This window comes from Falco peregrinus, chromosome 3, assembly GCF_023634155.1.
Source record: "Falco peregrinus isolate bFalPer1 chromosome 3, bFalPer1.pri, whole genome shotgun sequence".
Lineage (NCBI taxonomy): Eukaryota > Metazoa > Chordata > Aves > Falconiformes > Falconidae > Falco > Falco peregrinus.
Window position 1 is genome coordinate 121,648,285 of NC_073723.1, and position 27,123 is coordinate 121,675,407.

Genomic DNA, 27,123 nt, shown 5'->3' on the forward strand with positions numbered 1-27,123 from the left:
GGCAATATTATGCTTGTAAAAACTTCTCATTCACAGTACAGATGTCATTTACAATAAGGGTCACAAACATCAAATACTGAGTATTTTTTCTTCTTTTTGTTTTTTGTTTTGTTTTGTTTTTTTGTGGTTTTTGTTTGGGGTTTTTTTTTTTTACATCAGTCTGTGCTTTTACCTGCATTTTTTTTTTTTTTTGCACTGATATAACCATACAGACATTGCAAGATGCAAGTGTAGAAACTGGAGTTAAAATAAAATTACAGGCAAAACTACCAAATTACATTGTATGCTGTACATATTTACAGTACCTTTTTTGGAATGTATTGCCATTTTAAGAACATATAGAAACTTTCTACAGACTATTCCACTTACAGAATACATACACCTTTTAGAAAAAAAGGCAAATATTTATCTTACATGAGACCATGTATATTAAATTTGCGTACACATTATTATTATTATTTTTTACATTACATTTACTAAAGTGATCGTAAGTGCCATCATATCTCAGTAATGAAAACAGATTGGTTTTATGCCATCAGGACTGATTTTTAATTTTTTTTTTTATTATTTTTTGTAAATAATTTACAATATGGTTTTATTTGTAAATACTGTGCAATAGATGGAAATACTTAAAAAAAAAAAAGCACATGATGAAACCAAGTGAAAAGCTATTGCAAGAACAGCAGAAAAGGGCTAGATCAAATTGTCCAGGATTTTGCATGAAAACTGGAATAATTTTAATGACTTCTGTGTGACCAAGTATATTGCTTGTTCAGGTGCTGCTGTTTCTGTGGTTTTGAAACAAAAACCAGGTAAAAGTGAAAGCTGTCTTAAGGGAAAAACCACCTCTTTTGCAGATTTTTTGGGGGAGGTGAACGAAAAGCGCAGGGGAGGTGGCCAGTGGCACCTGCCATGGCTCGGTGGAGCTGGTGGCCGAGGAGTGGCAGGTGCTTGGATGCCGACACTGGCTGTGGCAGCACCCCCGGCACTGCCAGCCAGCATCCTCTGCGCATCCAGCGCTGGGCTCGGCACGGGAGTGGGCAGCACTCGCAGCAAGCCCAGCAGCTTGGCACGGCTTGAGCCACAGCAGGGTTTGGGGCTGGCAGGTGGCTTTATCAGCGAGCCCGAGTGCTGGCCGAGGAGTGTAACTTTATAGACACCAGGGCTGAAAATGTCACCTTCTTGGAGCAGGTGATGAAATACATTTCCCAGTCAGAAGTCGTAAAGTCACAGCTACTTCATCATTACTTTTAAGAGTTTCCTGCTGCAGTTCCTGGGTATCCAGCCAACAACCTGTGAATAATTAGAGCTGACAGGGATCTGATTCAAGGCACAGGGTCGTTTTGGGGAGGTAACTGCTCCCCTCTCCTCCTCCCATGGTCTGCTCAGTCCTGCAAGACACTGAGTCCTGTAACCTTGATAAAAGAAGCTAAATTCATGTTTAAGCACAAAGAAGTTACTGAAACTCCAGAAATGCTTCAGCTTACACCAACATACAAGTGCTTTATTAGCTCTGGCTATAGTAAGGCTTGGTACTTGGCTGCTTCAAAGAGTTACTTAAGAGCACGGGCCAAGTCCTCTGTGCAGAATGATTTCTTGGATGCCACAGCATCCATTTGCTATTGAGTACCTGCATTCATGGGAGCTACATAAACAGCTTACCAGGGAAGGAAATCTCAGAGCAGGGGTCGGGCTGGTTAACCGGCTACATAACGAGGAGGAGCAGCCAGTCTCTGGGGGCCACATGCCTTCACAGACTATCAATTTAAGAACCTCTGCCATAAGAAAAGCAGGGGATTTTATTTCCACCTGCGGACGAAAAGGCTGGACTGGGCTCTGGTTTTTAATTTGCCTATTTGCATTATTAATATATTCCCTTTCAAGTAATACTGCTAACTGCTCTGCAAAGCGCCTGCACAAGATACAAATGTAGCCACCCCTGCAGCCCTTGTGGAAAGTAAGTGGGGATTTATTGTCCCTATTTTGCAGACAGAACAGACACCCAGAGTGATATTAAAATCTTTGATCTGCAAACAGCTTTCACCAAGTGTGACCCAGGGAAGCCAAGGGCTGCTCCAGCCAGGAAAGGCAGCCACCAGCCACGGCCCCTCTTTGACCCCGCTGTAAGCAATGCATGGCTCTAGGACACTTGGTGGAGTGGCATCGCTGCATCCCTGGGCTGAGTGTGGGGGGGGAGCAGGGCACGAGTCACACAGGGTCACACTATAACTTCACAGCTGGGCTGGGGCTGCCCTTGGGGATGCCCACTCTGCCCGCAGACGGAGATGCTGGTGCTGGTGCGGAGGAGGACACCTTTCCCGCAGAGCTCTGAGCTGTCGGCGTGATAATTAGCCCTTAAATATCAATTATTTTTTTGTGATCCTTTTTGCCTGTCGAATAGGCCATATCGCACCCGGTAGGTATAGCATGAAGCACCATTTCACCCCAGCCAGAGCCTCCCCCGCGCTGCCCACAGCTGAGAAGTCAAACTGGGTCAAGACTCGGCACAGCCTTGGGGTTTTTTTTTTGTTTTTTTTTGCCCAGCTCCTGAGTTGTCACATGCCCTGGGGGGCACCTCAGTGTTGCACGGCCCCTTCCCAAGCTCCTCTCCCCACATTGGTTTTTGGCCGTGGGTGGGGGCATGGGGACAGTTGCACACACAGCTGCCAGCCTGGCCGCTCTGCAGCTGAGAGATGCAGAAAGCTTCAACTCATCTTGAGCTGCTGGAAACACTTTAAATAATAATAATAATAAAATAATAATAACAATAATTAAAAAAATAAAACGCAACAACAAAAGAAAGAAACCAATGTAATGACTTTTGAGGTTTGGTGTTTTGGTGGGTTTTTTTTCCCTCTGTCCAGAAATGACAGAGAGAGAAAAAAGAAAAACAACCAAAAAAACCAAACCCCTTGCAAAGTATCAACAGGTCAAGGATTAAGATACAATTACAGAAAGAAGCCGAGCAAATTTGATCTAGCCCAAAGCTCATGTCAAATGCACCTAACAAAACCAGGACGCTGAGTGCACAACTGCTGCATTTTTTTTTTTTATGTACAATTTCAATATATATATATATTAAAAAAAATTAAATACAAAAAGCTACCTCGGAATAATGTTAAGAGTGTGACAAGGGCAAGGAGGGGGGAAATGTGGCAGAAGCCAGGAAAGCCCAAATGTCACTGCATTTGGCAGATGGTTTCCAGGGGTGCTCACACAGACCCTGCCTGAGCAGCCCCTGCCAAGCCGCCTTGATATGAAGCACACACTTAAAGCACATGCTTGACATGAGCACACACTTAAAGCACATGCTTGACATGAAGCACATGCTTAAAGCCCATGCAGGATTTCAGCTGGTGCTTAAGAGTTTCACTGAAAGAAGCTGTGACGCCGAACGGAGCTCCCAGCCCCTGCTGCAGCTGTGGGATCTGGACAGGTCTGAAAGCAGGACCAGCTTCCAGGCTTGGGGACAAGAGGGGGAGATGGGAAAAAGGGAAACTTGATAAAAGTGCTAATTAAGGTATAAATGTGTTCTGGATGTTGTTTTGGTCAATGTCACAGGCTTAATGTTATTTCCATGATATCTTCTTTTGTACTTAATTCCCTTTACAAGTAAAGCAAAAAAAAAAAAAAATATCACAGAAGATTATTAAAAAATTTATATTATTTGCCCATGAAATGGGAACAGTTCATAGCTCATCAAGTCTGGCAAGGAAATATGTTCTAATTCAGATTTTTATTTGATTTCTTTTGATTTTTTTTCTTTTTTATTTTTTTTAAAAAAGTGTGTTACGTACCCAGTAAACTGGAACAGCTCCAAAAGAAGAAAGAACTGGTCCACTTGTTAAATATTTATCTTTCTTTTTGTTGTTTTTTTTTTTTTTTGTTAAAATAAAAAAAAAAAAAAGAGGTTTGTACAGATTCCATAGACCAGAAAACCCTCTGAAGTAGTAAAGAGCCTGCTGTCTGATAGGGCAAATATATTTAACATCTGTATTTTAAAAAGTGTGTTAACATGACAGAGAGGAATGGCTCCATCGGGTCTCCCAGTATTTGGTATCGTATCTATTGGCAGTAGAGGCCATCACTCTGCTGTGAATGGTCATCATTAAAAATCTGCTCTGGAAAAAGTTACTGTGCATGCATAACAAGCTGATTGCAAACATGAACCACTCAGCATCATAACTTTTTTCTTCCAAAACACCAAAAAAGGGCCCATCTGCACAATAAGGACTACGTTTGCGATGTTCCACTTAAATAAATAAATAAAATTAAAATAAGACACAGAGTCACTCGTAAGCTACAGAACCGCAGGTGTGCAAACGAGCAGAGCACAAACGGCTCCTGCATCCCTAGAGCTCAACGAAGCCAAACCAGCCAGGACTGAGTGGGGGTGGGATGGAGGGAGCTTGTCAGCAACTAAAAAATTACAGAGGGAAAATGGTTGCAAGGCTGAGTTTACTTCCACTTTGAAACCAAGGGAGAGGGTTTACAGAGGGCTTCCAAACCCCAGAAAAGAGGGGCTCTCAGGCACAGGCATGACATTGCCGGGGCGATGTAGAGCATCGCGGAGCAGCCGTGCACGTGGGGAGCGGGCACAGGATGGAAGGATTAAAGCAAGCAGGAGGCCGGCTCGTCCAGCGAGAGACACCATTCCTGGCACTGGGTCTACATTCGATACATTCCTATGTTCTTGCAGTTAAATCTTTGAAGAGGAACCTTTTTTTGTCCCTTTTTAGAAAAGTGCTTTTTGATGGGTTCTGCAGGAGGGAGGGATGCTCAAGATTCATTTTCTCTTTTGCGTGACAATTTCTCTCGCTGCGAAGAACCTCCCCCTAGTCAGGGAAGTGCTAGTTTCATTTACAGGTTCAGGGTAAACAAGTTTTTCAAATGTAAAGCAGTCTCAACTGTTTAAAGCACAACCATAGGCAATCAGAGGGATGCAAGAAAAAAAAACCAAGCACTTTGCGAGAATTAAATAAAGCATGTAATAAATACGAATCATAAACTTCTGTACACAGGAGCAAGGGTTTGGTTTGTGGGGCTTTTTTAATCATTTAATCAATATAAAAAAAGTTTTTCTGGTTTGTTTTTGTTTTCAGTGCATCTTCTTCCTCTTAAAATGCTTAACCCTTTCCTTTCTGCATCTCTCAGGCCCATAATTATGCACACCTAAATGGCAAAAAAGACAAGGTCTAACAAACCCCTTTCCAAAAAACTCTAAAAAAATATTCACAGCCTCAAACAGTTTTGTACATTTCAAGCAACAAAAGGTATAGAAAAAGGCACAAGTAACTGCATACATGTGGAGATAATACCAGACTGGGACAAAGAAAACCAGGAATTTTCCATGGGTTTGGTCATTCACTAGAGTGCTTCTTATAGCAATGATTATACTAAAGGAAATAGTGTTGAAAATGTCTGTTGATTTTACATAGGAAGCCTAAAGGTGGAACAGATGGTGGAGGCTTAAGTACTTCCCGTGTTTTCATCCACCTTTTTTTGAGTTTGACCTAAATCTGCGTGCTCTAGGTGTGGACTGCTCTTCCTGGAGGTTCCTCCTTGGCGACTGGGCTCTCCAGAGAGGTTTCTCCTCCGGCCAGAGAATGGCTCGGAGTGCGAATGGCTCGGTGAGGGCTCTGAGAGGCTGCCAGTGCTGCTGCTTCGGTCCAATGGCTGGGAGGGGAGATCTGAGATGAAAGTGCAGGATGATTCAAAAGAAGTGCTCGAGCTGCCAGATTGCTTCTTGCCCGTTTTTTTCAAGGGTTCTTCCCCACTTGTCAAAGGCTTTGGAGAGTGCTCGTCAGATGTGCTGGGGCTGGCTGGGGATGCCGAGCAGCCTGCCTGCTCCGCGTGGCTAGACTCAGCGAACTTTTTTACCCTGTATTCCTCCTGGTCTGTCTTTTGCTGAAGCTCACTAGTCCTTGTTTTCTCTTCCAAGTAACCACCACTCGTAAGCTCTGGGGACAGTGTGTATTTAGAAACTTTTGCAACCGGGGAGACGGATGCTGACGATAGCTCCTGCGGGACCTGCGATCCCTTGTCCCTCCTGGGACCCCAGCTGAACTCCGCGAAGCTGCTGCCACCAGAGGCAAAGTACCCCGCTTGCAGGGACACAACTGAGCTGGGCACCAAGCTGGGATGGCTGCTTGGTCTTGCCTGGACCATCTGGATGCCCCCAATGGGAATCATAGGATATGGGGTCCTTGTGAGCTGCTGCGAATGCAACGGGAGATGGCTGAAGACATTCTCCTCCCCTCGGTTGGGAGCGTGGACATGTATCTCATGAGGTGCCTGCAAGGGTCTGGAGCAGACAGGCTGCATGACGCCAGGTGAGCCTGTTGGGCTTTGTGGTTCTATATTCTGCACCGGAGAGGGAAAAGAAACAGCCAAATCAGTGCAACATGCAAGTAACAGCATTAGCATCATTAATGTTCCCTACAAGGATTGGGTTTGTTAACATTTTATGCTAATTTGAGGAAGATCAATCAACGGAGGAAGATTTGGACCCCCAAACCTTTAAGGAAAGGAGCAACACAACCCACAGCATTTTCCCTCTTAAATGTGCCCATGGTCTGTTGGGGCACAGATCCAGGGCTTTGGTTCAGGCTTGGATAATTACAAAATCATAGCATGGTTCAGCTTGAAAGGGACCTTTAAAGGTCACCTAGTCCAGCCCCCCTGCAGTGAGCAGGGACATCTTCAACCAGATCACATTGCTCAGAGCCCCATCCAACCTGACTCTGAATGCTTCCATGGATGGGGCGTCCACAGCCACTCTGGGTAACCTGTGCCAGTGTTTCACCACCCTCGTAAAAAAAAAATCTTCCTTGTATCTCGTCTAAATGTACCCTCTTTAAGCTCAAAACCATTACCCCTTGCCCTGCTATCAGAGTTGCCTCTGACACCCTGGCAGAGGATGCCGGTGTTCCTTCCATCCAAGCTGCTTTGGATCCCTTTCAGTACATGGGGTTTCTGAGAGCCCAGAACAACGCTATTTATTTTTACTGTTCTTTCTGAAAGCAGGATTACAACCTTACAGCTACTAATTGCAAGGATGTTTTGGACCAAGTAAGATATAGCATTAACTCTCATTTGACACAAAGCACACCCAGCAGTGTGGTCCCCACCACCACCCTCATGGTGTGGTCTGTAGAATTCAAGGGTTAAGACCCCACCATTTTACCTTTTCCTCTTTCTCTCTCGGTGCTTCACATAGTTTCCTAATGTACATCATGGAGACATATGTGGCTAAACAGAAATGGATTAATTAGTGATGAGGTTATAACTAAACCCCTAAACAGGACTCCCAAGAACAGGAAGCAACAGAAACTGAAATCAACTTTCCATTAAGATGGAGTTAGCTATAAAACCTGAGGATTCACTGGAGGGCATATTTCTCTGTAGGATTAGGGAGAACTGCCTGACCCTGTGAGCTGGATCTCTGTGAAGAGGCAACAGAGGAATGCAGCAGAAGAGAACAGCAGAGAGAGAAAGCAAGAGCTGCTGGAAACAGTGTAGAGTTGGCCAGCAGTTACAAGCCCAAACACTTGCTAAGACTCACTTATCCACATGAAGTCTTGACAGAACCACTATAGGGATGCTGGGAATCCCCCAAACAAATCATCTCACTGGTGTAACAGCTACCAGAAGGAATGACTACCTACTGCAAGAGCCAGTGGGAAGAGAGATGGTCATGGTGAGGCCTGATGTGCAGGCTTGGCAGAAAGCCTTACAGTGAAGCCAAGTTAAGATTGTCTCCAAGTGTCTAAGCACCACACAGGGCATCAGTTTTGAGCACAGAGCTCCTTTTGGGATCCCATAAATCCACCTCTGATCTTTCTGTCTCTTGTAGCCTTACCAGGAACATGATTTAGCAACAAAAGCACAGGTGTCCACCTTGCTGATAAATGGCAAGTTTCCCATTCAGATCTTTACTGTCACTTTGGAGGCACATTAGAAAAGCACCAGTGGTGACTTTGGGTGCATGAAAGGAGCAGGAAAATGAAAGAAAAAGCCATGCGTGCGAGAGCATAAGTTAAAAGGTGTGAATGGGCAGATAAGCAGGGGTATGCAGTAGTGTCTTCTATGTGGACTAGGGAGCTTAGGGGATTAGCTGCAAGTAGGGGCAATGAGCAGTTTTCCTGACAGAGCTGCTTTAAAGTTGAAGGACTCGGCTTTCCACAGCCTGGGATTCACCACAAGAAGTTAAATGACAGGAAAGGGAAATAGCATTAAAGTGAGCAAAAGTCTGGACCTCAAAGGACAGTCTCTGAGAAGGTAAGACAGACACTCATATGGGAATCAGTAGGAAGGCAGCACCAAAAGACGGTAGTGAAAGAAATGCAGACTGGGCAGTGTGGCTTTTCTGGAGAAGACATGGGTCAACACCTGCTGTGACAGGTTCTCCAGGGCCTGTATAAAGGCCTCTCTTTCCAGTGCAGTCCCTAAGGGCTCAAGCCTCTCCTCACACCTGTTTCGCAGCAGAGCAACTCCAGCCACTGAATCTCGTGTTCATCAGCATGAATTACAGGAGAGCTAGGCACCTCAGTAGAAATGGGAAGCGTCCCACCAAACCCAATACCTAATTTGCCTGTAGCAGTGGGAGGAACATGGAATTTTCCTTTACCCATAGTATTTGATAGGTCCAGCAGAGAGATTAAATAATTTTCTGGACCCAGCGGGAAACACCTCTCTGTGCTGAAGAGAGAAGCAAGATGAAATTAGAGATGTTCAAACAAACATTTCCCAGCAGTTAATCTAACAGAGCTGGCTGCATATGTATGTAGCTCAGAAGTCAGCAACAGAGTGCAATGGCCAGTTCAGATCTGGTTCAGGTCACTGACCAGTGAAAAATGGTCACAGCATCACCCCAGCTGGTGAAGTCTCAGAAACAGGTATCCTTGGGATATCCCAGGGAAAAAATGCTACTTAGTGACAACTAGTCATTACTAAACAATTGTCCTTACTGCTTGTCTCAGCAAGAGCCTGGCTGGGTCATGAGTGTAAATAATCCTGCTGACAAGGGACAACTTTATTTCTCCTGAACTGAGATGGGCAGGACCAAAATGGTTGCAACCCCCCTTGCTGTCTGCTGTCACTTTTCACTGGGTTACCCATGACATTGGTCACAGTCAGAGTCACTGTGCACTTCTGCATTGCAACCTTCATTTAAAAACGTATCAGAGGACATACTGCAGGGACTGGAAGGGAAGAGGGGCTTGAACTTACCAGCTTGGACTCATAGAGCTCTATGTTTTTGCCAAAGAACCTGTGAGGTAGAGGCATCAAAGATAATATCCCATGCTGGGCTTGATATGAGCTTTGAACTTTGTCATCTGCTGCCAATTTGCTAGTACCAGGCAAGTCCTCTTTCCTGGGGGATGGATATCTAGATGACTCCGAACAGCCTGGTGACAAGACTTGCTTCAACGATAAATATCTGACTGATGACATCTCTCTGCTTGGCGAGGAGTGCCTCGCAGGGGAGACTTCTCCTTCTGGTGGAAGGTATGTTCTTGGGGACAGCTCTCTTCTGGGGGAAAGATGCCTGCTGGGTGACAGCTCAAGTCTGGGTGACACACATCTCAGTGGAGATGCCTCCCTCCTGGGAGAGACGCGCTGGCAAGGAGACAACCCTCTCCCTGGAGACAGGCACCTTAGAGAAGACAGTTCTCCAGTTGGTGAAAACCGTTTTGGTGAAGTTTCATTTTTGGTTAATAGGTGTTTTCTCACTAGCATTGGTCTGCTGCTGCCACCACCTCTGCCAGAGTCCTGGCTTGGAGACCACCTTTTTCTTGGGGAGGTGTCTTTTGAGGTTGACAGGTCCATAACTAAGGTCATCTGTGGCCTTGTGACAGACTCTCTTTCAGCAGAAACTAATTGTTCAGTGGAGGTCAAAGCTGGTCTGTGGAGACTCAAGAAGCTGTGGCACACAGCAATGTCACTGCTGTCTGCTGACCACTTTGTTTCCAGCCCGGAGGAGGAGGCCTGCTGGCCGTCACCTACTGTTTGGCTGCTGGAAACAGTTTCTTGGGCTAAGGACAATGCTCTTTCAGTGCCTTCCTCTTGAGAAGGTGGAGAGCCACCTGAAGAGTGCATTGGGAGGGTGGTATGCTTGCCTTCCAGCAACTTTAAAGGTGGCTCATCTTGGCTCTCCTCTTCTTCCTCATCTTCCTCATCTTCATTGTCATCATCATCATCAGATTCCTCTAGGTCTGAAAACTGGTGTTCCTCAATTGGCTCAGATCCCTCCCGCCCCTCAGAGTCCTGGAATAGGTCTTCACTGGTTCCTGAAGGGGTGGGCAAACACAAAACAGAAAGTGTAAAACACACGTACAGGGACAATTTGGGTGCTAAATCTGCTCAAAAGTTATAAGGGGACAAGAGGAGAGACAGCCCGGCTCTTTCCTAGATCTGATCATCTTGTGCAGTTGTGCCCTCTGTGCCAACTTCACTCCTGATGATCCCAGTAGATCCATATGAACCCCACCATCCAGACCTCCTGCTCTAGCCTAATTTTGGTTCTAGCCATTGCTCCATCAACACACACAGCCATCGGTCCCTGCTTCTTCTGTCCACACCCACACACCCTCCTGCCTTTCGCTAGAAATGCAAAAAAGTGTCTCGATGGAGAAGAGCATCACCCAGCTTCGCTGGGCTTTTTGTGAACATTTGGTGCAATGTTACAATGTTACAGTGTTGCAGGAGTACAAGGTTACAATGTCAGCGGTTGTGCTGTTACAATGTTGCAATGTTGCAGTGTTACAATGTTGCAATGTTACATGTTACCATGTTACAATGCTACAATGTTACAAAACTACAACCTGACAAATGTGACAAATGTGACAAATGTTACAAGTGATACAAAATATCAACAGCTGCCCAAGCAGGGGGAAGTTGCTGTGATGACTGCTCCCATCTTCCACATGCCAGCCCTTCTCCTGCCTGGATTGCTGTCAAACATCAGTAAGACAGGACTTTTTTGAAAAAGTGAACAATAGGGTTGGAAAACCTCTGGATTTTTCCTTATTTTGATAAATTCTAGCTATGAAGCAGATGCTTCTTTGTGGCAGAGGTTTTTGCTGTCTGTCTGTGGAAGGTCTTGCACCGGGATGCTTTGTTAACTCTTGGAAACAGAGAGGAGTATACCAAAAGCAAATTCCCAAGGACTTGAAATGCATCTGCAGGTAAAACCAAAGCATCTCTCTTCTACTTTAAGGGCCAGCAGCAGCTTTCTGAGATGGGTACCAAGCTCCCGAGCTGATCGCTGCTGCCTCACCCCCTGCTCTGCTCTGCACTGGGGAAAATCTGCCATTCCCCATGCCAGATGCGCAGGGATCCTGGCAGGGATCCTGGCAGGAATGCAGGCTCAGCCCGGAGCGGTCCACCGGGAAGAGCCACTGGATGTCACTGTAGCTCAGCAAAACCGCACTGGCAGGCGGCTTTTCCTGCCAGCCCCTGCTGCTCTGCGCGGTGTGTGTGTGTAATAAAATACTAGTTTCTCGAACTCCGTTTGTGCCAGCGCCAAGACGATGGGTGCAGAGCTGCCGGGACACGCTGGGTCCGTGGATTTGGAAGGAGAGCACCTGGATGCTGCTCCGACACCTGCGTGAAGCCGGGTAACTAATTACAGCACCGCTGGCCTCTTTCCCCCGTCAGTTCAGCCTAGGACACTGTTTCTTCTCTGATGAACACCGAAACGGTTTTCCATTTAGAGCTGCCATCTGTCAGCAAGACGAGCCGGAGGGGAAATTAGAGGGAGCTAGTGCTGAGGCTGGCCCACACCTGCCAGCTGCAGGCAGGGTGGTTTTCAGGAGGGGATGTGGCCACACAGTGAGAAGTCTAATTTTGTTTACTTTGAATAACAGGGCCTTACTAGTTAAATGCTCACGATGTATTTGGCATTACCAGTGACACAGGACATGCATTTTACCATAGCTGATCATCCATCCAAGAGGGAGCCTGAAATACATCTCATTTGCTCCCCACCCGGTTTAAAAAGTATCTGTTAATTATCCATAAAGTGAAACCTACTGCAGCATTCATACGGCATAGAGTCAAAGGCAGCAGCTCCCCACCAAGAGGCTGACTTCCGTGGTGAAACGCTTGTGTAATGATGGTATTTGCTGGACACAGGATCCAGTGGCAGATTGTTTGCGAGCTCCCAAAGGAACGGAGTTCAGAACAAATATTATTCCACACGACCAGTTCTCCCAGCTGTAGGGTGAACTGTGCATGCTTCTTGCTTGGAAAAGGAATGTGTTTCACTCCCAGAGCCATGAGCTAGTCCCTGTCTCTGGTTTTGGGGCTTGACGTCTATGGGCTTCGGAATGGACAGGCAGCTGTGGCCTCCACCCCACGGTGCGGGTCCGAGAGCCCTGTCCTGTGTGGTCTCCTTTTTTGGCTCTAGTCACACATCGGACAGGCCCTGGCCAGGACAGAGAGCAAGGCTGGAAGTATGGAGCGAGGGAAGCTGAAGCCAGCTCCGCACTGGGGAGTTGTTTGCATTTGGCACCAAAGGAAACATTTCAGTGAGTCCTGGGACAGCCCAAAGGGAATTTGCTTTGGCCTCCTAACCCCCTTCTTGCAGGCAGAAAGAGAGCACAGACCTGAGCCCTGGGTTCTTGCAACTGATTTGCATTTTGCTGAGCAAATGGGCAGCGAAAGGGCAAGTTAGGGGAAGACAGAGTGGGGGGGAGAGATGAAGGAGAGAGGAGCTACTGAAAACGTGCCCTGTCGACGGCTTTGTCTGAGGGCTGCATCTCATTACACATCTGTTATTTTAAGGTTATTCTACCAAACTGGCGCAATCACACCAAGCAAAGCCAGTGCAGGAGTAAAGAATTATACTCCAGTCTCCTTTTATAGTAACATCCCTTACTTTCTCCTGCCCCTTAAATAGAAATAAAAACAATGAAGTGAAATATAATGCTAGTTTAAAATAATCCAGGGAGTTTTACAAACTGCTGCTCCTTTCCCGCCTGTCCCAAAGGAAAGCACAGCAATCTTCTTGCGCTGGTTTCTGTCACATGGAAATAGTATTTTTTATTATTATTATTTTTTTTAAATTTAATTAAAATAGCCTTTGCTAGGCTCTGTTCTGAGCCTGTTCACACACAGAGAAGACACTCTGTGGTTACACAGGGGAAGGCTCTTTGTAATCCACTGCTCTGAGAACAGGGGATGCATGATACAGCTGTGATCTCTGATTTCTCATGCACCTTTCTGCCATTTCTATGTTATTTTCTCACCCATCCAAACAGCCCCAACCATTACAGTACAAAATACTATTTTCTGACCATCTTCTTGGCTGCTTTATTTAGTATTTACTTGGCATTTCTGAGCAGTGGGCCTCCTTACTCATAAGGCAGAATGTTTGAAATTTCAGAAGTACAATAACCAGGTGAAAAAGCTTTAACCAGGTGAAAAAGAAGCTGGAAGAAAAGAAAGGAAACGTCCTCTGATACTGCGCCTTCCCGCTTTCACCTTTCTGCATTCCTTCCTGGCAGACCGTCCCCTTTACACAAACACAAATGGTCTTCATCAATGGGAGGAAATGGGGTCTGTATATTTTTTGTAATTCTAAAATTACACAGATTGCTTGCATAACACAATGAAGTCCAGACATTGCAACACATTCCAGTGAGCAGCCACACAGCCAACAGCAACAAAGAGAGAGGAGTCCCTTCCCAAAGCTAATGGGCTCCTGTCCTCTGCAGTCCCGGCAGGGCCCTTCCTCGCATGGCTTAGCAGGTGTCCTGCACCGGGTGCTCAGCCACCAGCAATCAGGGACCAATGCTACAATGATGGCCAAAATTAAGTCCCCCAGCTGATGGTCCCATCCTTTCTGCTGAGTGCTCTCCCAGATGAGGTGGGGATGCAAGGCAGACCTTCCTGGGGCTTTTGGTCAGACCGACTCTTTCCATGAGGCCAAAGGCTGAGACCAGCTCAGCCTCATCACCTACCAGAGGCAGGTTTTCACAAGCAGAGTGCTCCATCAGCTTACACGGCTGGCACACCGTGCTGCAGAGTGCACTGCTATTAACCCTGTATGAGCCTGGGGATGAATGACTGAAGTAAAACATGAGAGAAAGCACCCCCCTGGCCTGGTGCAGCGAGCCCTGGCAGTTCTCTCTTCAGAAGCCTGCAATTACATGTAACATAAATAGGACTTCTGATTTGCAGGTTTTCAAAAATGACACTCAATTAATATGATTCATTAGTTCTAATTGACTATAATGGAAAAGTTTAGAATAACAATTGTTCTTTTCAGAGTCATGTAACCAACATTTCAGGAGCCACTTTCCTCTTTCCCTTATCTAGCTCTGATCTGCAGAAGCATCACCCACAGGTGGTGCAACAGCAGGGAGCTATTTCTGGAGACCATGAGCCAATCAATCATTTTAAGCGAGTTCCTGGGCTGAAGGTGTTTTCCGGCAACCTCACACGGGAGCAGCCTCCCTTGCAGCACCTGCTTGGGCACTTTTCCCTTGGGGCGGCTACTGCAAAATCCCTGACTAGGTTTTCTTTCGGCCATGTCCTTCAGAAAGGCCATGGCCAAGTACAGCATGTCTCTGCCTGATCAAAAGGCTGTTCTGAAGAGCTGGAGAAAAGCCAAGAGTTCAAGCAGATATAAAAGGAAGAAAGCCATCCCCTGCAGCAGAGCAGCACACTGTCAGCTAGCCCAGATAGCCTTAGCCTTTGTTTGATGTTTATTCTGCATGGCCTGGGATAGCCCTTTGCCCAACCCTGAACACATCAGGAGAGGCACTGTGAAAGGGTGCACAGGTGTCTGGTAATGCCTCAGGGCTCTTCCCTTCTCCCCTGTCCTGGTCCCCTGAGCGCAGTGCTACTGCACTGGGGATCATGGGGGCTTGGGACTGCTCAGCCAGGGGGACTCCTCAGGTGTCCCCTACAGGTTCTCTGCCGGCAAGTTGAGCCATGGTCTGTTCAGGTCAAGGACAGCTGCATCAGCCCGCCAAGCTACATCTGTCCTGGGACAGAGACACAAGTCTTGCAGCCCCATCAGATTGCTCTGCATCTGCACCTCTGTGCCTGCAAAACAGGGTGGCTGCATCCATCCTCCTCTGCAGGAACACCAGTTCCCAAACTATGCTCAGCATTTTTTTGGAAGTGTGGTAGATGGCCTGAACCACAGATGTCTTGCTGATTGCTCCTGAAGTTTAAGTGGAGACGATGGCATCCCAGTGCCTGCATATGTCCCCAGCAGTTTAATTAACCAGCACGAAGATACCCAAGTATAAAGCACGCTGTGGGGGACAGCATTTCTAACCTTCAGTACCCAAAACCTGAGACTTAAAGCACTTTAGAGGGTCCCAGTGGCCAGGGCTACTCGGCGGGCACAGCCTCCCCAGCCCCGGGAGCCACCTGCACCACGAGCTGACCCTGCGGCATGAAGGGCTGCAGCCTGCGGCGGAGCAAACCCTGTTCCTACCCTGGGCTATGCAGGGGAACACAGTCATTTTCAATTACCTATGAAGCAGGAAGCATGTGACACTGCCCATGCCCCAGGAACCAGCCCCTTTCCCAATAAAGCCTCTGATGGACTTGACCTCAGCAGGGAGCTGGGGTGATAAGCGCTGTTTGTTGTTCCTGCCGAGTTAACATTCCCTGGCTCACAGCACTGTCTCCAGAACTTGCTCAGCTGATGTTCACTTTATAAAAATAACTGTGGCGCCATGTGTTTTATGAAGTTCATTTTAACCCATTGTCAACAAACCCTTGTGGGCTGTGGTACAATGGATCCCAGGGATGGGTGAATCAAAATTGTTTGGGGTGAGACAGGAGGGTGAAACAGGGGGAAAAAATGCTAAAGGCAGCCACAAGAGCTGCCTTCATACTGGGATTTCTGGGGTGGCAGCCAGGAAGGGTCAATGGTGTCATGACCAGCCTGCAATGCAGTGCAAATGGAAACCACCACCCTGACTGTGGCACTGAGTGTTTTATCCAGGAATAAACACACTGTGAGAGAGACAGACCTGTGCCCCCAGAGCCCCTCCTTCCTCTACAGCTGGTATGTGCATCCTATAAATGCAAACGACCCACTGAACACAAATGCACATCACCCAAAATTTCATGAGGACTTGAGATCTGCTACCCCTAAGGCTTCTTCCCCATCATTCCTGTGCTGTGGCTCCAGCCCCGAATAGTCAGGGTCTTGCTAAAGGAAACAGAATAACAATTGTAAAAACATCTAAATGTTCCCTGGAGACACATAACCTAACCCTTAACAGCTGTCGGAGCGCAGCCTCCAATAATTTGGGTAAAATATCTTTTTCCAGCTCAAACAGCTAAGTATACACGAGACTTCTCCATCTTCCTTCATCTCCCAGCTTGGAGACCTTCCTCACTTTTCCCTCAACATTTCTGATGGAGACAGGAGTGCTTATGGTCACCACACTCCTGCCTGATGCTGCCCAGCCTCCCAGGAGGAGATCTGCTTCTTGGGATGACTTTAGGGAAATTCAGCTGCAGATACTATAAACCAGGGCGGAAATTACTCCATAAGAGAGTCATGCATCCTTCTAAAAGAACAGACAGACTCCTGAATTTACAGAGCCTTTGGACAGGCTCTGTGTGTGTGTGTTTGTGCATAAGTAGATGAAAACCAAGCAGGTGAGTCAGGGTAAATGTATCTTCTTGTAAAGCACTCAGAATAATGCCAATAAATGTCAAAGCACATTATTTTCATTTTGCTGGCTCTTTCCCTACTGAGAAAATTTCCAGATAATTTCTGTCCCAGGTGATTCACCTTCCCTTCCACACATGAAAAAGACCCATGAGAGTGAGGGATGAGGGAAGCAGCTGCCCCCGTGCTGCTCATGCCCCATCCTGGTATGCTGAGGCCCGCAGCAGCCGTCCAGGGTCCAGGCTGGGTCTGCCTGCAGAGGTGGGAGCAGCTCATGCACGCCCCAGTCCCTCTGGCCACAGACCAGGTTTGCACAGGTAGTTTGGAGTCTCCTGGGATCAGCCAAATACAGTAAGATGGGCAGGTCCCCAGAAGGTGATGCTTATGGAAAAGTCCTCCTCCATAGGCCCTTTCAGGAGGAAGACATCCCCTGAAACATTAAGACTCCTCTACTGATGGAGTGCATCCCCTCTGCAAGAACATCGCAGCCTGCATGGGCAACGCACCAAGGGTCACCCCATGCTCATGCTCAGCATTTCATCTCCAGTAAATGATGTTGTCAGATCCTAACCAGGGGTGCCAGGACTGATTTTTCTCCTGCACCCACCAAACTGTGCTTGCAGCAGCAAAACGGAGGCTCACAGCCTCATGCAATTCATCCTTGGGGTTAGGTCTCATTTTGCTGCTTCAGCGGCTCCTGCTATGGCCAGGAGAGACCCAGGCTCTTCCAGAGCACTGCAGTCCACCTCCTGAACCCACTGCTAGAGACACCCCGCAAGACCAAGAAGCACCTTCTCATGCCAGGGACCCACTATTTATTGCTACACGCACAGCCCACATGCAGGGCACTGGCCACAGGCAGCATGGCCCCCACCCATCTGATGACTCTTGCCCCCCACTGCAGCCAGCCAAAACACTGGAGCCAAACAGCCACAACCCCCAGCTGGGAGAGGGGGGCTCACAGACCCTCCTAGGGATGCAGCCCCCCAGGACAGCCCCACAACCCACCCCAGGCAGGCAGACCCCCCCTTGGCTGCTGGAAGGGACCTGGGGTGAACAAAGCTGCTCCAGGTCTTGGGGAGGGTGGCACGGGGAGCACCCATCTTGCCTGGGGGGGCTGCCTGCTCAGCAGCAATGGCAGCTTTATAACAGGAAAGAACTTACCTTCTTCGGCTTCCAGATCCACCAGTGAAGATACTAACACACCCATCTCCTGACATTTTTTGCTGTGGGCCTTTGACTTCATATGTTTAGTCAGATTCCCTGAAAAGAAGCAGAAAACATATTTTGGTCAATACGGTTCTTTTTTTTTTTTTTTTTTGTCATTTTGCAAGTTCAGCAGTTACAAGTTAAGAATTTGGCTCTGAACGGGCCAGGGGAGGCCCCTGACTCTCCCCAGACCACTCTCCATTGCAAACAGCCCGTGGCATGAGGCTAAATCCTCCCCTTCGTTCCTTTGCTGCTGTGCTGGGGTGGAAGAGGAGGTGCTGGTGGGGCTGTGAGACCTTTCAGGTGTTGTGCAACCTGAAAAAACAGTTGGGGTACACGTCTGGGGGGAAAGGAGAGTCCTGGATTGCTTTCAGCTGTGATGGTGCAGCAAAGAAAAATGGTAGGCAAGTAAGGAAGAGAAACACATGTCAATCTAGCATCACGTCCCACCTCATCCCAGCACACAGGGTCACCTGCTTGGAGGTGAGGAGCTCCTTGGCACACAGGGCAGACTGGCACTGCTGAAATGAGTGCTCAAGATTCCAGCAACGGGGAAAACCCCTACAGTCACCCTCTCCCCTGCAGCAGGATGGCTCAGATGCTCTGGCATGCACGGAAGGCAAAAGTTCTCAGCTCTCTGGAGCAGGAGGAGGCACAGACGCCCTGTGAAGCCCTGTGGACTCGGGCTGGCAGCACGGGGAAACCTGCTGAGCACTGACAAGGGTTCTTCGGGCCTGGGATGGGAAGAGCAGCCCCTGCAAGGGGTTGTCCAGGATGAGGGCATTGCTTAATGCTCTGAGACACTGAGGGGGTAACTCATGGGCATGCTGGCCTCACAGGGCACCTCTCTAATTCTAACTCCTAACTTACAGGCACTTTAATTAGACAGTTATTAACCCTGTATCCATCCAAGGGAAACACTGAACAAAGGGGAACCTTTGTTGAGGGAGAAAAGGTAGGTAGGTGGAACAGAGAGAAAAATAAAGGGTAGGGGAAATAAAGAAAAAAATATTGGTTTTTCCTTTTCCTCCCACAGCTCTTTACGGGCTAAGCTGATGATGAGAAGAAACTTGGGCCCTTGCTAAAGCTCCACCAAGGGCTGTTTAATTTCCCAGCACAGCCTGGGCGCTGGCTACGCACTCCAAACTCCCTGCAGCAATACGATGTGGCATCAGGGTTCCCGTTAGCCAGCACTTGAGAGTAGCGCTGAACATGAGGCTTCTTTTTCTCGCACCAAAAAAAAAAAAAAATTAAAGAAAAAATGAATTCTCACACATTATTATAACCTTCAGCTGAGGGCTGAGTTCCCTCAGCCAGTATCCTGCAATGCACAGAGTCCCCCGGTCCCTGGGCTGGGTGGGAGTACAGAGAGCCTCTATCAACCTCGCCTCCCACTGCTCTGGATAGTATAAATAAATAAGCAACTATTCATTGGAGCAGAGAATTACCCGTGACGCCCTCACATCTCAGAAGACTGCCATAACCATCTAGCTACCAAGTTAAGTTTCTCTTTAGCCCATGAATTATTTATTTAGCCTGTTTTATATAAAATGGAATAGCTCCAACAGGAAAGACCAAGAGAGACAAAGGCTGACTATATATCCTTGTGTATCTGGCTCCCATCTAGGATGTGGATTCAAAGGATATTTAATAATTTAAATGCAGCAAAACAGCTCCAATAAGAGAGATTTATTATTTTTTTATGCCTAAATACCCTTAGCCTCTCAGTTAGGACACTCAGGTACGAGGATGAAGCCAGCTTGGCTCGGGTCCTTGCTCCGAATCAGACCTCTCTTTCTCCACTCTGGACCAGGAGTTGTGTTGTGGAATCCAAAGACACCCAGTTAAACGAGAGCATGCTCTCACGGACACTTCTGCTTCCAGTGAATCACCATTGTTTTAAAGTGAAAAATGGTTTCACTGAGAAGTATCCAGTGAATCCAAATTGTGGCCTCATGGAATTGGAATTTAACTTTGGGCCTAACTAGCAAAAAGGCAAACTGACTCAATCTGCTGAAATCAAACCCTGCTGCTGCTGCCTGTCCATCACTGCACATCACACCCTGACTGGCAAAAATGACCCATCTTTGCTCAGCTACCACAGCAAAATCCCTACCTGGCTTCCCTCCAGTGACAATAAACACAGAAAATAAGCTCAAGTAAATGCCTGGTGTGAGCAGGGGGCTGTTGGTTATTGGTGTCTGTGGCCTCTCAGGAATTTGGTTGTGATCCCCATGGTGGGAAGAGTGGGGAGGGGAGGTTCACCAGGCATTCTGGTGCCACCACATCCCCAGAACAAGCTCAGTAGTTCACCGTGCTGTGTGTATCTGGCTTTGGCTAAACCGGGAGGGCATAACATTGATCACTCAGGGGGACTGTGCAGTGCCATGGTTTGGGCAAGACTGCAGGCACCCCTGTACTCGAGGAAAGGACTCTGGTCCTCGGGGGCATACAGTGGCCACCTTGGCCACTTCAGATGTCTAAAGGCTGGTTACACACCCCGGTCCTCCTCGCTGTCCCAGCTCCAGCGCTGCTCGCAGTGAACATGCGCTCTCCCTTTTGCTGCTGCAGGACTTGGGCAGCCACGGGGAGCCCAGCTGGTGCAGCGGCAGGCTGCAGCTCCCTGCCCATCGCTTCACTGCGCCTCTGCTTTGACTCAGCTCCACCCTGGGCAATGGTTCGAGTTGACAGGCTCTGCCAGAAGCCATCAGTGTCACTTCCTTTTTAATTTTCTTTCACTGGAGGCAACTGTCCTTGTGCAAGGCAAGGCCATGGCTTCTCCCCTCCCTTCCCCACGCTGGCTGCCTGCACAGGCTGAGCTGGAAAGCACTGCACAGACAGTGCCACCCACCCCCCCCCCATCCCACTTTGCAAATGAGCTTATGCAAAATACCAAAGGACCAGTTCATTGCAAGTGTTGCTTTCTTTTGCCTTCTACTTTTTTCTGCTCTGCTTTCCATCTTCCATTCCCATTTGATGAGATAAGGTAACACCCACACGCGCTGATGAACAAAGTAAGCCTGCAGAGCTCTCGGTGCAAATCCCCAGGTGCAGTCTATCCATGTACAGCACCCTGCCTGCACACCAAGAAGCAATGCCAGCAAAGTAGAGATGCTGCTGTCCTTTCAGAGAAGGGAGACTCAGCGGGCCAGATTCTCATCTGACCTAAGTTTGCATCATTTTAAGGCAGTTAAAAGCTTGAGGCTTGTTTACTCCAGTTGAGAAGCTGAGTTACCATCTTGGGAGCAATTTGGAGGACAACGATATTAATCTTATCAGGGTTCTTTCTACAGTTTGTGGTTTCAGACCCCTCAATTAATGCTGGCAGGATTAAATGTTAAAGTCCTTCAACAAATTTCCAGTAAAATCAACACGACTTTGCCTAAGTAAAAGCTGGGTATGAGTCCTACAAGGAAAGACTTGCAGCTACTTGTCTTACAGAGTTCCGGCTCCCATCTGAAACACCCCACACACTCCCAAACCAGCCTCAGTCCCACACAGCACTGCTTCCTTGGGAACAGTGGGAAAAATGCATGTGAAGGAGCAAGAGAGAAACTACCAGGTAGAGAAGCTGGATTTAGATAACAGAAGAGTTATACTGATTCCTAAGCAGGTAAGTGGTCCTCTTTAAGGATTATATACCAAAAAGTTCCCAGATTTGAAATAAACTGGCTGTATCTAAATAAATTCAGGAACCAGTGGAAATTGTGACCCCAGCCCGGTTATTGCTGCACTGGAGGAGTCTGTACAGCATCAGCACAGCGCTCGCATTACACCTGCTTATAACTATGTATTACCAGCTGCTAAAGCTCTTCTGCTATTGTGAGGTCTTATTCTGGACTTAAAACAGCTTAAATACTTGTGTTGTTTTGAAAGCTAAAACTCTAGTGTTCCAAAAGCACTTAAAGCAGCTTAATAGGGACTAGAAGTGATTTCCCTGTTAAAGAGGGAAATTAATTTTTCAGAATATCCATTATTGTATTTTAAAGGTGGCAGAGTTAAAGCAAAATGTAGGCAACAGAAACATTAAGATTCCTGGGGAAATTATCCTGTCTGTATAGGGCATACACCCTGCTTTCTATTTCTTCTTTTAAATGTGAACAATTTAACCACAACAACAACAAAAAAACCCCAACAAATGATCAACTGTATGATCTCAGCATCCAAGGCGACATTTTGATACAAACATTCACAGCTTTCCAGGACGTTTTTCACAGCTTTTCCAGGACAGATTTCCAGGTACTTTCATACTCCTCTTTTAAAATAACAGTCAAGGAGAGCAACAGCTGCCCTGTAACTAGCAAACTCCCATTTTGCTGTGAGATGCACTCACACATAGAGAACCAGCCACAGGCCAGTACTTTTCATCCCAGATAAACCCTTGAAATAGGTTTTATGTGTGACTTAAGTAATGTGCAGGCCTTGATTTAGGTCTCAGCAAGGAGGTAATGTTCCCAAGTGAGACTCTATGAAAAGGAAAGATTTATGTAATTTATTAGGCAAAAGATTTCAGTTCTAAAAAAAATAATATTTATTATCTTTCATACTTACTGACTTAAAGATTAAAGGAGAAAACCTGAACATCTAGGCTGCCTGCCTGTAATGATGCAGGCTATAAAATAGTACCCAACTTCTGATGAAGCCTATCAGCTTGTATTGACTGAAAACTAATCTTCCAGAAAGGTACCCAGGCTGGATTTGCAGATTTCAAAACACAGAGAATTAGCATAATTCCCATTGAGGCTTGGGCTGAGACTTAATAGCTGCACTGTTTAAAAAAATAACAGCTAATATTTCACTTGATTTTGCCAGTCTCTTACTTCCAGCCCTTGTTTCTATTTTTTTACCTTTCCCTGGTAAGCTGAAAAGCCCTTTTACTCACAGCGTTTTGTTTCATCTCCTGTCTGGGCCACTGGGACATTTTCTGATCCCAGCAACACGTCTCACGCCCCATTGTGTAAGGGAGCAGGCAGCAAATTCCTGAGGATAACTGTCCCCATCCCATCGGAGGTTTGTGACACCCTGAGAAGCAGGGGGACCAAAGCCTCCTCCCAGCAGTGGCTCCACAGGGATGCTCGAAGCCTTTCCCTCCTCCCAGCCTCTAAGGAAGGGCCCTAGCACACACAGGGTGCAGGGACATTTTGCAAATCTATATATCCATCTGCCCTGCTATAATAGCAGTCCATTCTTTCGGAGCTTTCCGCCAGTTGGACCTGCTATGTAGTTTCCAGAGGAGGCTTAGCAGAGCGCTGAGTCTGCTAGAGCAGTAATAATAATAAACTGTGCAGCTATACCCTTGCCTTTAAGGGCTGAGGGGGTAATGCCTTTAATATATTAACATGTTCAATAACCTCAGTGCCTGTCATGTGCTGATTTAAGGAACTGCAAACTAATTTATTAAAGGAAGACTATGGCTGAGGACATGAAGAAGTCTGGTGTCTGGAAACTGTGAGTGGACTAGACTATCAAATGGGTATCTCCAGCCAACAGGCACTGATGTCCTTTACACAAGCACCTTTTAAATTAATATGCAGCTCCTTGTCCCTTCTGACCTCCCAGCAAAGGCAGCGGCATCGACACAGCAAGCTGCTCCACATGCTTTGCCCAGAAGTTTTAAAGAAATCTTAAGCAATCAGGACGTGAGAGTCTGATGTAAGCCTGAACGAGAACAGAAAATAGCTGTGGAAAAGGATCATGTCTGCACAGGAGGGGAATGAATGTGTCAACACTGACCCACATCCCCACATGACCCAAGAGAAGGAGTGCAGGGGGGGCTGCCCTTCCCTCGGGGGGCTGGAGATGAGTGACAAAGGAAGGCTGGCAGTCCCTGTGTCCCCTCCGGGATGGTGCTCAAGGGAAAAGCTCCCCCTGACCTTTCTGAAAGGGTGAATTGTTAAGACTGCAACTTTTTCTTCATTTCCTTCCTGGTAAGAAAACAATGAAGAAGCTGCTTAACTTCTCCGAAACAACCTCTTGGAGGCCATGGTAACACAGCCCCCAGGAGAGCGCTACTGCAGTAGAGGCAGCAACACCTCATTAAAGAGGCACATTTATATCTGGTCCAGAAACGTAAAATCAAATAAATCTTTACAAACCAAATTTCCAAGACTGCTGTTTCCATCAGCTAAGTGAGCATACAAAAATCTCATGGATTTGCTTTAAAATAATAATAACTATTTAAAAAAATCCCTTACAGTTCTATAACCCAAAGGAACAGCTTTGCTTACACTGACAGAAATGCACAAAAAGCAGACAAGCAGTGTAATTAGTGGAAAGAGGAAAATACTTAAAGCTCTTCCTTTTACAAAAATTCTCCAGGTTCTTGGAACACAGATACGGATTTTCTGGGGCGGGGAGGGAGACATTTTAACCAGATAAAGATCCTCATCAAACATCATAATAAAAAACATTTCACCGCTTCCAGCCTACTTGAGAGTTTAGAGCATTAGATCATGCTGGAGAGATCTACCACAGCCAAAATGAAGACAGCTCCACAGATAGCCCCCTTGAGTTTACTTTAAAGGCTAAAATTAACTTTGGAAAGCGGATTTCTAAAGAGCTTCAACTCAGCTTATATTTTTGCAAGTGCAGTCCGGTAGCAAGAGCTCCAGTTTCTCCATTCTGCAATTAAATGTGGTCGCAAAACTGCACACAGGGAAGGAGGATCCTCATGAATCAGGGTACAAATAAACTTATTCTAGACGTCTGCAAAACAAGCTGTGAAACATCCAGTTCTGCAAACCTCCGGTTCACACTCCATCACCAACAGCAATGATTCTGTAACTGGCCTTTAACTGATGATTTTATCAGCACACAAGGCTGATCTTTTCCTCACTTCCCAGTAACTGTTCCAGAGGTCCTTGTGTCTCCATCAGCAAAGCAAAGAGCTTTTACTCAAGTGCTGCAAAGTTACGCGGCATATGATCATGCCCACAGGACACAGCCAGGGCTCTGACTGTCACAGCCAGGGCTCCCACTGTCCCCTCCCCTTCCAGCAAAGAGCCATTTCCATGCAATTCCAAATTACCATCATGCAACTATTTGTCCTGAAATCACTGATCCCAGGAAGTTCTATCCCCTCATGCATCCACAGGCAAATGGATAGTTTTGCATACAAATCCCCATACTGGGCTGTTTTTCTGAAGGAAGCATTTCCATGCTGCCTTCCTCATGCAAGTCTCTGCAAAGTTAAAGAAGGGAAGCCCCTTGGAGGCAAGCATCTATTTGCAGTGTGCAATCGGCACCGTCAGCGCTGCCGGTTTGTGTGCTTCAAGGGAGCAGAGATGAAGAGCAAAGCAGCTAGAGACATGGTGAAAAGGATGGTTTGATCACAGCATCCTGAATAAAAGCCTAACAGAAGCATGGTGGAAAGAAAGGTGAAGAGATGGAAGAGGCTGAATGGATTCACCTCTCAAAGGAAAACTTCAGAACAAAGTAACAAAAGCAAGAGGGAAAGAGAAAGAAAATGGATCAGAAATAGCTCCAGGCTGGGAGGGAAAGAACCGTCGCTCGGATCAGCTGCATGTGTCTGATAAGAATTTAGCCTCAAATTTGGTATCACTTCCCCATGCTCCCATATACCCAGTGATTGCCAACATGTCTTTGCCCAGAAATCACCCACCAGCTTTACCAACAAAGCCGCCAGCTCCAGGCATCGCTCAGCCTGAATCACCCGGTGTCGGGGTCACTTGTCTGGCACGGACATGCCCTTCATTGGGACTGCCAGGCAAGCAGCCCTGCTGCGGTTCACGCAGCGCACGGTGCCTCCTCCCCACACCCACACTGCGCCAATTTCTTGCATAGCACCGTTTTGGGGGTTGATGCTCTTCCTGAAAAATTAACTTTCCCAGCTGTGTCATCTTCTGAGATTTGCAATGATGGAGCTACAATAGACATTTTATATTTATGTCAAACTGTAACAGAGAAAATGAACTTGGCATTTTTATTGCAAGACTTGCTGTAACCAAAGATGGTGGGGAGAGTTGTCAAACCCATGGTGCCAGAGTCTTACGGGAAGTTAAAGGGACCTGGGCACCTCTGGGACTTTTGAAAACTACCCACAGTCTCTTGGAAGAAACTTTTTTTTTTCAATGTGGTTTTGCATGCTCCTGACAGAGTTCACTCGCACACTCACTGAGGCAATGATGAAGGTCGCTTGCAAAGAATATCCGGTGCTAATGAGGTTGTGGATCATTAATGACTAGATGTCCTGGAATGGAGATCTTTAGAGAAAGAAGTCTGTTGATATGATATAGAAAATGTCAAAGCGACATGCAGCTGCGAAGGATGGAAATGTGCAGCGCAAACAGATCTTGAGAGCACTAGCATAAAAAGCCACCCAAAGACTGTCTCCAGGTGCTCGGTCAGGAATGTGCCTGTACCCAGGAGCTCCTGCTCTCACTTTGGGGTGGTTTGGTTTATAAATCCCTGCCAATGAAGCTGTATTCCAGGATCATTCCCTTTAAGAAGCTCAAATCGGATGGTGCAGATGCTCTGCTGCAGACTGGCACATGCAGCCAGTGCTCTCCACCACAACACACATCAACTTAACGCATGACTGGTCCTCTTCGGAACATTTCAGCCAATTTAAGACTCCCTCATCCCCCTCCCTCTGACTCCTGGGATTTTCCAGACCCTGGGAAGGCTTTCCCTTCCCCTTCACCAGTGCCCCCAAGAAGGCTTGTAAGTCAAATACTAAGCAGAGGAGCTAGGAGCTGTCTGTCTCTTACCTTTGGTTTTAAAAGCAAAGTTACAGTACTTGCAGACATATGGCCTGACGTCTGTGTGCGTGCGAATGTGTTTCTTCAGCATGCTGGGTTTCTTGCAGCGAATTCCACACTCCTCACATACATACTTCCCTCTTCCACGGCCTCGCACATACACATACTCTTCGTTTGATTTGTACCTATGAGCAACAGGTGTCATGGTAAAAAAAAAAAAAAAAAAAAAAAAAAAAGAAGATTCCCACCTCAAAAGTAGTCACAACTTTCCTGGATTAATTCAGCATGTTATTGACACCACCAGCCTCATTTACCATTTGCTAGCTCTGGGTAATTAGGCTAAATTCAAAATATCTTCCAAAGCTTTTGCCTAGATGCCTGCTTCCTTGTCTGGGTTTGTCCTCGTGTCCTGCATCTGCTTCTTTGTACAGACAAATAGCCCAAAGTCTGAGACAAGTCACAAAGCCACCCAAATGTCCTGAATTTCCCCATCCTCAAACACCAACCAATGCACTCAGAATAGTCTGAATAAGATATGTCACA

General features: G+C 46.9%; 1 protein-coding gene across 10 annotated transcripts in view; it reads right to left on the reverse strand.

The window, feature by feature from the left end:
• Nucleotides 1–2,795: 2,795 nt before the first annotated feature.
• The window catches only part of HIVEP3 (HIVEP zinc finger 3), a 114,875-nt gene continuing 90,547 nt past the window's right edge, over nt 2,796–27,123 (reverse strand). For 7 of the 10 annotated variants that reach the window (XM_055799383.1, XM_055799380.1, XM_055799381.1 and 4 more), the window contains 4 exons: nt 26,590–26,765; nt 17,816–17,914; nt 9,232–10,292; nt 2,796–6,363 (listed from right to left, as the gene is read on the reverse strand). In XM_055799383.1, coding sequence (XP_055655358.1) covers nt 5,470–6,363; nt 9,232–10,292; nt 17,816–17,914; nt 26,590–26,765 — 2,230 coding nt within the window. In that variant the 3' untranslated portion in view covers nt 2,796–5,469. Of the gene's footprint in view, nt 10,293–17,815; nt 17,915–26,589; nt 26,766–27,123 lie in introns of all 10 variants that reach the window. The other 3 variants (XM_055799386.1, XM_055799384.1, XR_008746428.1) reach the window with 3 other exon arrangements.